The sequence below is a fragment of the Vombatus ursinus genome, unplaced genomic scaffold (assembly GCF_900497805.2).
Source record: "Vombatus ursinus unplaced genomic scaffold, bare-nosed wombat genome assembly UNPS02000582.1, whole genome shotgun sequence".
Classification (NCBI taxonomy): Eukaryota; Metazoa; Chordata; class Mammalia; order Diprotodontia; family Vombatidae; genus Vombatus; species Vombatus ursinus.
The window spans coordinates 8,516,975-8,528,537 of record NW_020940360.1 but is presented as its reverse complement, the minus strand read 5'-3'; the positions used below and the strand labels follow the sequence as shown (position 1 = coordinate 8,528,537).

Here is an 11,563-nt window from a genome sequence, read left to right as displayed (position 1 = left end):
TCTGGAATGAATTCACGGACTCAAACATTCTTTAAGTCAAGTTGGCAGAGATTTGTTTTTATGCTTTTCAGTGGGCAAAAGTTCTTAAGGAACCTGCCACCTTAGAAGGGTTCAGTTAAAGTTTATATAAGATGAAATATAGTAGAACATGTACCAGATATGCTAACTAGGTGATTCAGGGTGCGATTAAGAAGTGGTGAAGGGGGTAGCTAGGTGGCGCATTGGATAGAACACTGGTCTTGAAGTCAGGAGGACCTGAGTTCAAATCTGGCCTCAGACCAAACACTTGACACTTACTAGCTGTGTGACCATGGGCAACTCACTTAACCCCAATTGCCTTAATTAAAAAAAAAAAAAGAGTGGTTACGTCTTAAAGGAACATGCACTTTTTATATCTACCATTCAGGCATTTTGCCCAAAGTTCACCAGGAAAAACAGAAGAGGGAGCTACAGGGAGGTGTGGTTTTTAGGTCTGCTACGTCACTAAGTTATCTATCCATCAGGGCTGACTGAGAGTCGTCCAGCCTGCCACCAATCAGTCTTGTTTGATAAGATAGATGTAGGGAGTATACATATGTCTTAAGTCTAGGATACACATGAAGAGTCCAGGATGCAGATAATGAGGTAAGGAGTTGTTATAGATAGTCCAATGGGTACGAATATCTTTATGAGCCAGTACAAAGCCAGTTCAAACTAATAACTCCTACAGGTGCGGTTTGTAACTGTGCCAGGGAGAGAGATAAGTGTATTGCTGAGGCCCCTCATGAATATTATACTGCCAGGCATAGTGTCCTTGGGCAGGGGAGAAACTGCCAGGGATAGTGTTTCTGAGGCTAGGGAGAAATATGGTCAAGATTGGGATCCTATTACAAGCACCCAAGCACCCCATCAATTGTCTGCCCCTGGCCCCACCCTAGACCTACAGTCCTCGATCCTCTCTAGATGTCAGACTCCCTTGGCCATGTGGTCCAGGTTCTTGGCGTCCTACACTCCAACTTATTGGCCACTCCCATACAGATCCTCCCTAGACCCCTCCTCACAGTTACCTTAGACTCCTTGGCCACTCCTAGATCTCTCCCACAGTCTTTCTGTATATAAGATCCATCATGTCTCCGCTAAGGTGCTCAGATTCGATCTGGCCAACGGCTGAGATTCACTCTAGCCCACTTGCCCATACAAGTGTCACAAATGTTCGGATTCCTTAAGAGTCTGGCCGATATGGCAGATCTTTAACAAACCTTGTCTTTGGCTGAAAGAAGGCTTGGGTCGAATTCATTTGGAGCAAAACCTGCATGTTGCTATTTCGGATCCCAGTAATGATGTAGAAAAGAGTGCTCGAGGCAGATGGAGCAAGCAGCCTGTGAGAGAGGAGACAGGATGCAGGATATGACCAGCCAGAAAGGTGATCAAATGCATTGTGCTTTCACAAAACACACTCAATTCCAACACAATTCTTCCCTTCCCTTTTCCTGTTCTCTTTGCTTATCACCTCCAGACTACCTGATATCCCAGGCATTTTTGAGCCATGCTTACTCTTCCCATTCTCTTGTCCCCTTCCCCCATACCATAAAATTGTATTTAAATCATACCTTTAACCTGGCTAACTGCCTTTGCCTCCTACAGGAAGCAGGGAGTGTTTTTCTCCCTTAAGGGAGCAGGGTCTGTGGCCTATGCTCTGCCTCACAGGGAGTTGGCCCACTTGGTTACATTAACTTGGAGACCATCCAAGTGAATTCTTTCAGGACATTAGGACCTGCACGTCTATTCCTCATCATTTCAGGTAGCACTCCAACATTCTTGGGGTCCACCCTGAACTCATCACAAATGGCTACAGAAAAGGTCTAAGTGAATTTGTTCACACCTAAACCAGCTCTCCCAACTCTAACTTCAACACCAGCACCCCTAAACCTCAACGCTACCACAAAGATGGAATATCGCTCGTGTTTATTGCTGCTGTTGGTATCTTTGCCTCATAGTGATGGGATATGGGCCCAAGCCGAGATCTTCGCCCCTTGCCCCAAAGGGACTCTGGCTTCCATTTGTCTACAGGCCCCAGCTCCTCATTTCCCTTTGAAAGCCTTAGCCCTACCTTTTGATCTTATTCAGATGTGCCTTCACCCCTTGCCCTAAAAAGAATCTGGCTCCTATTTGTCTACAGGTCCCAGAAAACCCTTAAACTTTCAGGTTCCTTATTGACTCCCCTTGTCTCTCTTTGAAGGCCCTAGACCCACCTTATGATCCTTTCAAACTTCTTCCTTCCAGTCCCCCTCATTATCTATTCCCATTGTCTATTCAATCTCTCAGACCTTCCAATTGGAATTCTTACCTAGACCCTTTTCCCAGCCCCCTCCTCTGGCCACCCAAAGTTACTTTAGTGCATATCCACCCTAATCCCCTTTCAAAGGCTGAGACTTTCTCATGCCCCAAAGGCTAAGACTTTCTCATGGTCACTCACCCCGATGGGCGTTACTAATGTTCCGATTCCTTAAGAGTCTGGCCTGTATGGTTTATCTTTAATAAACATTTTCTCTGGCTGGAAGAAGATTTGGGTTGAATTCATTCAGGCAGGGCCCACATCGTGATCTTGGGGTTCCAGCACCCCTAAACCTCTAGACCTCAGCAATAGTCTGCTAACACCCTGGATGCATGCCTAGCTAACTGCTATTTTCCAGAAATCTATAAGTGTATCATAATATTTCTGTGGAATTTTGTATTGAGATCCCAGCAGCTGGCACAGTTCTCTAAATCTGCTCAGTATTGCAATTCCTGAAATTTTAACTAAATGGAAGTTGGGAAATGTCCCACATCAATTCATTCAAGCCATTCCCTACCTACCATTAGCATAGATGATTAAAAATTGTTGATATGTTTCAATTCTTTCTACTTCTTCAAAAGGGTATTATGATCACGCTTAAGCAGTCAGGTTTTCTAATTTACTTCCTTTCTTTGCCAAGATGCTGGAGGGGGCCTTCTTTAGAAATGTATTCATGAAGTGGCACACTGACAATTGAAAGAGAGGGGAAAATGGGTGTGTTTGATTTCTACTTGGTGACTGTCTTCATGGCGCAAGGCAAACTCTCAGTCTATTTTTGAGTTTCCAGTACATCCCTGTGGAATATTCTTGGAAAGAATTTACTTGCTTTTCTTTTCATCTGTTTATTGCATAACATGCTGTACTGTGTGTACCAAGTTTGTAAAGAAATGTACATAAACATGAAAGGGCAAACATAAAGAAATGTACATAAACAATAAAGGGCAAACACATATAGCAAGATCTTATTTGGATTCCTCTAGCAAGAATTTGAACTAATTCAATACTGAGCTAGGCTGAAGTGCACCCTTGTTTATAAAGCAAAGTGCTTTTATTGGCTGAGGTTTTAATGACTTAAACTAGTTAAGGGGAGTGTTTTGTTTAAAATTTTCTCAATGACTGCATAAACATCCATTTTCATACAATTAGCATGTAAATAACATTTTCACTCATTAAATTCCTAAAGCATCTCTTCAGAGTAATCTAGTACTTTGCCAGACTGACTTACTATTTGTATGTGAAATAGAAAAGCATTATCTAAAAATAGTCTCGAGCTCAGACTTTTTCGCTAATTCAGGCATTTGGATCCCAGTTAGTCCAAATGAGTGAGTTTTACTTTAATAAAAAATGGATAATGACAGGTATTATCTTTGCATTTAAGAAATTTATATTGCAAAAATAGCGTTACCCATGCTGATATTGTTCTCTGCATGGGGATAACTGAAAAGTCAGTACTCTTCAGTCTGGAAAGATGAAGACTGAAGCAGAAAAGTTTAAAGGCTTTAGATAAGAAGAAAACACAGTTTAAATTTAAAGTACAAATAAAAGAAGGCACCTGAACTGGTTACCCTAAGACTTGACAAGTAAAAATATAAATAAAAGTGGTCTTCATTATCTGTGACTATTTATTATCTCTTCTTCTGAAGTTTGTTTGGTCTAGACATGTTAGTTCATTGGCATAGGAAATGTCTCTTGCAGAAACTCTACTAATGCAGATTAGTGACTGTTTTATAATTTATGGTGTATAGAGATGCTTAAGGTTTTGAGAAGTTTAGTGACTTGTCACCGATTAAACAGACAGGATGGGTTGGAGTCAGGGCCTAAACCCAGGTCTTTTTCAACCAAGGCCTAGTTTCTTTTTTTTTTAAATTAATTTTTATTATCTCTCCCTCTCTCTTCCCTCCCCTTCACTGAACAATTTTCAAAAAAAATTAAAAACAAAACTCTCACAACAAACACACATAGACCATTAAAATAAATTTCCACATTGGCCATGTCCAAAGATATATTGTTTCATTTTGAATATATGTTCATCACTTCTTTGACAGAAGGTGAGTGACATGATTTATCTTCAGTCCTCAGGACTCATAATTTATGAGTGCATAATAAATCAGAGTTCTGAAGTCTTTCAAAATTGCTTTTGTCTATAATGTTGTTGCCATTGTAAAAATTGTGCTAGTTCTACTAACTTATTTTGTATCAGAGCATAATCATTTTCCCAATTTTCTCTGAAATTCTCCATTTCATTATTTCTTATGACACTATAATATTCCTTTACATTATTACATTCATACACCACAATTTGTTTAGCCATTCCCCAATAGGTGGACACGTCTATGATTTCCATTTTTGGCTACAACAAAGAGTTCCTGTGAATATTTTTGTCCATATAGGTCTTTTTCTTTTCTTTGATCTCCTTGAGGTACAGATCTAGTAGTGGTATGGCTAGGTCAAATGGTATACAGAGTTTAGTGACTTTTTGGGCATAGTTCCAAATTGCTTTCTAGAATAGCTGGACCAACTCACCACTCCACCAACAATACATTACTGTGTTTTTTTCCTGTAGTTCCTGTAATATTTGTCATTTTCCTCTTTTTTCATCTTTGCTCTTCTGATAGGTATGAGGAGGAACCTCAGAGTTGCTTTAATTTGTATTCTGATGGATCATTTTTTTCACATGGCTATTAATAATGTGGATTTTTTCCTTTGACCATTTATCTATTGGGGAATGCCTCTTAAATTAATACATTATGTATCTTGGATATGAGGCCTTTCTCAGAGAAACTTACTTTTTTTCCAATTACATCTTTTCTAATTTTGGCTACATCAGGTTTGTGTAAAAAATTTTCAATATTACATAATGAAGATTACCAATTTTCTTATTTGTGATCTTCTCTATCACTTGTTTAGTCATGAACTCTTCCCCTATCCATAGATCTGAAAGATAATTTCTTCCTTGCTTTTCTAAATTGCTTATGTCACCTTTATGTAAGAATCATGTATCCAAAGGACCCACATATACAAAAATATTTATAGCAGCCCTTTCTATGGTGGCAAAGAATGGGAAATTGAGGGGATTTCCATCAATTGGGGAATGTCTGAACAAGTGGTGGCATATGAATGTAATGGAATACAATTGTTCTGTAAGAAATAATGAGCAAGCAGACGTCAGAAAAACCTGGAAAGACTTGTATGAACTGATGCTGAGTGAAGTGAGCAGAACCAGGAGAACATTGTGCACAGTAACAACCATGTTGTGTGAGGACTAATGTTGATAGACTTAGCCCTTCTCAGCAATGCAAGGATCTAAGACATCTCCAAAGGTCTCATGATGGAAAATACTATCTACACCCAAAGAAAGAACTATGGAATCTGAATGCAGATCGAAGCATACTATTTGCTCTTTTTTTTTCTTCTGTTTTGTTTTATTTCCTCTTTCTTGTGGTTCCTTCTATTGGTTCTAATTCTTCCTTACAACATGACTAATGTGAAAATATGCTTAATAGGAATGTATATGTATAGCCTATATCAGATTGTACTCCATCTTGGGGAGGGAGGTGGGAAAGGAGGAGGAGAAAAATTTGAAACTCAGGAGCTTATGGAAGTGATTGTTGGTAAATCAAAATAAATTAATAAAAAAAAAAGAAAGAAACTGAGTTCCAAAGAGTGTAAATCCATGGCCTCAAGGCATGGCCTCAATGGTCAAAGCAAGAACTTTCCTCGGACCCTTGACTCCAATTTCAGTTCACTGCATCATATTGCCTCTAAAATTCAGTGGGACTTGAATCTGAAAATTATCTTAACAGTCTAACAGCATGGAGTAGATTTTCTCTAAACTGATACTGTTTGTTTCTCTTCGTAAATTTTATACACAAATATATTCTAAAGTATAAACATGGAATATGAGAATACAGTTAAATGTGTTTTGTCAGCAAAAAAAAATCATGTATCCATTTGGAATTTATCATATATATATATGTATACACACATACATACATACATACAGTATGAGATATTGATTAATTCTCAATTTATGCCAAGCAGCTTACCAATTTTCTGAGAAATTTTTGTCAAATAGTCCTTCCCCTGGTAACTGGGGTCTTTGAGTTTATCTTACACTGTGCTATTGTGTTCTCTTGCTTCTTTATGTTGTGTACCTAATCTGTTCCACTGACTGACCTCTGTTTTAACCAATACCAAATTATTTTAATAATAACTTCTTTGTAGTATAATATGAGATCTGGCACTGATAGACACACTTTGTTGCCACTTTTTTCATTATTACACTTGAAATTCTTGACCTCTTCATATGAATTTTGTCTTTTTGTTTTAGCTCTATAAAAGAATCTTTTGGTAGTTTTGATTGGTATAAGACTGATTAATAAATTAATTTAGATAATATTGTTTTTATATTATACTGGCCCAATCTATTAATGAGCAATTAACATTTCTTTATGCTTCTCTTCTTCTTCTTCTTCTTCTATTCTTCTCTTGCTTCTTTGAGTTTAGCTAAAGCATAGTAGATTTTGCTCCAGTCTCTCATTTTAACTCTTTGGTTTCTTGTAAATACCATATTATTGGATTCTGTTTTCTAATTCATTCTTGTGTTCTCTTCTGTTTTATGGGTGAGTTCATCCCATTGATGTTCATAGCTATGATTGTTAATTGGGGATTCCTCTCTGTCCTATTGTCTTATACTTTTCCTCTATTACTCCCACCTTCCTTTTTACAAATAAGAGGAAGATCATAAAAAGAAGGTTGCCTAATACTTGTGATCTAAAATGAAATGGCCTATTTCTTCTCTATTACAGCTTTTTTCTTACCCTTGTGCTGCCATAATCCCAGGTTTTTATTCTTGATTCCTTTCATTTTTATTCTTCCTTCAGATTTCTCTCTCTGAAATTTGAATTTGTTTTGTTTATGGTTCTTTCCTCAGTCCTTCTATCTCCTTTGTCCCTACCCTTTACTATTTTCCTATGTATTTCTATACTGAGATATATGTGTGTGTGTGTGTGTGTGTGTGTGTGTGTTTAATTGTGTTTTATCTTCTAGGTCAGATGAAAGTAAGGTTCATAGGAGGTCTGATTCCCTCCTCTTCTTCCTTCATGATTAAAAATATTTTCATCTTATATACCTCTATTATGCAATAATGATTTCTAATCCCCTTCCTTCTCCTTCTTCAATAAAATCCCCTTTCTCTCTCTTTTTAAAAATCTTTACCTGAGCCCCACAGGCCTTCTTGTCATATTTAGCTTTTTTATGACCTTTAACTGAGAAGACATTTATTTCCTATGCTCTATAGCATTTAAACAATTCATTCCTACATGTTCCCTGACAAATAAAGGTGTGTATTTTTCTATATTTCTTTGGCTTCTGCATTTTTTATTTCAAAATATCTATTCATTTCTGGCCTCAGTTCTGTTGTAAGCCTTTATCTTTTGCCTTTTGCAGTATAGAATTTCAAGCTCTCTACTTCTTTGTGATGATGGCTTCCAAATCTTGTGTAATCCTTACTGTGGCTCCTTGGCATTTGAACTCTTTCTTTTTAGATATTTGTAATATTTTTTTCTTTGGCCTGGAAGCACTGAATTTTTCGCTCTGACATTTCTGTGAGTTTCTGTTTTGAGATTTCTTTTAGGATGTGACTGGTGAATTCTTTCTATTTTCACATTGCACTCTGGTTCTAAGAGTTCTTGGCAATTTTCATTCATAATTTCTTGAAATAGAGTATCCAGACTTATTTTTTGTTATGATTTTCATTAGTCCTATAATTCTTAGGTTATCTCCCTTTGACCTGTTTTCCATGTTAGTTGTTTTAAATATTGTATTTCTTGTATTTTCCTCTGCATTTTTTTTTCAGTTTTGAGATGTTTAACTTTTTTTGTCTCATTGAGTTGCTATTTTCTGTTTGGTTCCTTCTAATTTTTAAGGCATTCAGTTCCAGGGTGAGGTTTTCCATTGTCTGTTCTAAGATGTCAATTTTCCTTGCCATTCTTTCCTCCCTAGGTATTCAATTTTGTTCCTCATTTCTTTTTCTTTATAGTGCTTCTGGCCAGGACATTTTTTCTGCTATTTCATTTCTTCTTCTTTATAGTGCTTGTGGCCAGGACATTTTTTTCTGCTATTTCATTTCTTCTTCTTTATAGTGCTTGTGGCGAGGACACTTACATGGCTATTACTATGTTGGAGCAAGTAATTATTTAGAAGGAAGTCCTCCTTAGTTACTAATGTTTAATAAGCCTTCAGTCCTGGTGTTTCTGGGATCACTTGGATGGATTAAAATAAATTTAGTAGGAGCTGCACTTCAACCTTTCCATATCTCAGTCTCCGCCTCTATATTCTACTCCTCCCTACAGACAGCTCTTATTTCTAGTCTGGTTTCTTACGAGGTTCTTCCTTGCCAAAGTGGTATGAGTGTGTGTGCATAGATCAGCTGGGAAGTTGACAATGTAGCTTCCAAGGTTAGGAAACATGACTGCCCTTTTTAAAAGTTGTTTTACTCTCCTGGTACTTCCACTATGAGAAGGAGGAGTGAAAAGAAAAAACTTTTTTTTTTTTTTTTTTGCCATTTATTCCTTTTTTTACCTTGGGCAAGTCATTCCACTTCTAGCCTTCAGTTTCCTTGTCTGTAAAGTGAGGGGGTTGACCCTAGATGATCTCTAAAGTCATAGCCCTAAATCTGATCCTATATGTCCTAAGAGTTATTCATACTGTCCACTTTTGAATATCTCCTACCAGATGAATTTGGTACTTAATCCTAACTGTAGGTTTGCAACAATGGACACAGGATTTGATCACAACAATTTATTCTAATATAGCTTGAGCACACTGGTTAAACAAACACCAGACCAAGACCATAGACTACTGTGGTTGGATGGAACTTTCTTCCTTAGAGAATTAAGGGCCCGGGATAAGAAACCTAGGGATAACCTAGGTTCAGTCTTGCTAGGAAACTCCTCTGAGACATCTTATTGCACCCATAAATGAAACTGGGTCATTGAAAGACTACAAACCATCGGTCTCTATTTTGTTTATCAGGCTCACTGGTGAGTAGCATCATTCAGCAAATACTTAACCTCTGGGGACATACTTTTCTACTCTATGCAGTGGATCTGTCCTCAATGATTCAGCTTTTCCTTTTTTTTACCCTGTTTCTCCCTGCTGTAGCTTCTTTTTGTATCTTCTATTTAGTTTGCCAAAGCAGAGAGCTAGGCAACTTGTTATGTTCTTTGATAAAAGGAGCCAGACAATGCAGATAGGCACATTTCCACATATTTAGTTCATAAAATTCACCCAACTGAGAAAAACAACTGGGGCAAAACTGATGTTTCTAGAAGGATGCCAAAAATTTTCATCAGTATGATTCTGTCTTTAAAAACTTGGCATGTGTTCATTGAGAATGGGTACAGGCCTGTTTTCAAGCCTACTTGAAATATCTATTCTTCACTAATCACATGCAATTGCTTAGATGCATATATATGTGTGAATGTATGTATGTATGTGTATGTGTGTGTGTGAATATATATATACATATATGTATGTATATATATACATATATATGTATGTGTGTGTGTATATATATATATATACATCCAAATGAAATGTAATGAAAAGTCTCCAAAAAAAAAAGGTCCAATTTTTTTCACACTAGGAAATTCTGGTGTGAAAATTCCCTCTACCAAAGCAGATTAGACTTTAAGATTTTACTTTAAAATTTGTACTTTAAATTTTTGTACTTTAAATCCATACTTTAAAATTTTAGGAAGCTGCCCAGGGCACTGGGAAGTTAAATAACTTGCACATGGTCACATAGCTAAGTATGTCAGTGGTGGGACTTGAAGTCAATTCTTCCTGACTCCAGGGATATTCACTATACCACACTGCCACTCCAATCCAAAGCCTTTTTTCAAAAAAGGAAAATATTGTCCTGGAACTTGCATCACATGAACTGGACAAGATATGCACTACCTTCTTCAAACCCTAAGGACACTGAATAAGGATAGCTCAAAAACAATGCTTTCAGTGCCCTAGACAGACCAACTGATGAGAGAAACATCTCCCTGAAATTATCTGCACTTCTGGAAGTGACATCCTGGACTGGGTATTGAAAAGGAAGACGATTTTTACTTGACTTAAAATATCTAAATATTTTAAACTGCCTAGGAAGTTGTACCAACTTAGTATTTCTTGCTATTTTGTTACCCATTGAATCCTAAGGCATAAAAACTATAAAGTTTAGTAACCTTAGTGTGGGACACCTATTGTCTTGTGCTTTTCTTGTTTGTCCACTGCTTTTCAGTCCTTCCCCGAACCTACCCTCCATCCTGAATTAATGAGTTGTTACAGTATTCAGGAAACTTCATTAGCTTCAAGGAGACTTCTGTACTTTCATAATGGTAGGTAACTGAGCACAAATCAGAACCTTAACCACTGTCCAAAGTTTTGGTGTTTGTTTTTTTTTAACACTTGTAGAGCAATCAGTTTTTTTCCCCCATGCCTATAAATTTCACGAAAAAACTCAGTTACTGGTAAAGAACCAAACTCAATGCCAAAGCTATGACAGAGAAGATGAAGAGGTTTGCTTGAAGGTGACTGCCTGAAGAAAATCTGATCCGGCCTTCAACTGCTGGATAAACCACCCTCATTTTGTTGATGTATTCAGAAACTACATTGATATCTTGGTCACCTAGAAAACAAACACAAAGAAAATGACAGGCAGCAAAAAAGAATAAGGGAGGAAAAGGGTTAGACATTGAAGAAGGATTTCCATAACCTTAGAAATATAGTGGAAACTGGATCAGTCTTCCAATTCTTGGGATTAAGCTATTAAGAAAAGTTTGCCCACCTGAAAAGGGCAGAGACAGACAAGAGTGGAGAAGACTGTAATTACCATCATTGCCTCTTCTCTCCTTCCTGTAGGGATATGGGCAGTAAATAGCTAGGCCAAGGTTAAATATGTAGAGAGGAGAAAGGGGACTTCTCTTGCTTGACCCCTTTATGGGGTCATGAGTTAATCCATAAAATGAAGCTGGGCAAGAGAGAATGTGGTAGTTTGACCTCCAAAAGGAGAAAGGGGGAAGGCAGATCAATGCAATTTGACTACAAATATATATATATATATATATATATAGATAGATAGATAGATAGATAGATAGATAGATAGATAGATAGATAGATAATTGTAGTGACCACAGTAGAATTATACTTGGGAAAGTCTATAGTTCAGATATAAGGAATGTGTTGTCACTGAGT

The 11,563-nt window shown here is 37.3% G+C and overlaps 1 protein-coding gene across 2 annotated transcripts in view; it reads right to left on the bottom strand.

Moving 5' to 3' along the window:
• Positions 1 to 349: 349 nt before the first annotated feature.
• Positions 350 to 11,563, bottom strand: part of NT5E (5'-nucleotidase ecto) — an 89,504-nt gene continuing 78,290 nt past the window's right edge. Inside the window, exons 9-10 of one of the 2 annotated variants that reach the window (XR_003568519.1) lie at positions 10,628 to 10,997; positions 350 to 1,358 (exon numbers count right to left, since the gene is read on the bottom strand). Coding sequence is in view for 1 of the 2 variants with exons in the window: in XM_027854828.1 (XP_027710629.1) it covers positions 10,834 to 10,997 (164 nt within the window). In the remaining variant the exon portion in view is untranslated. Of the gene's footprint in view, positions 1,359 to 9,930; positions 10,998 to 11,563 lie in introns of those variants that run through there. The other variant, XM_027854828.1, reaches the window with a different exon arrangement.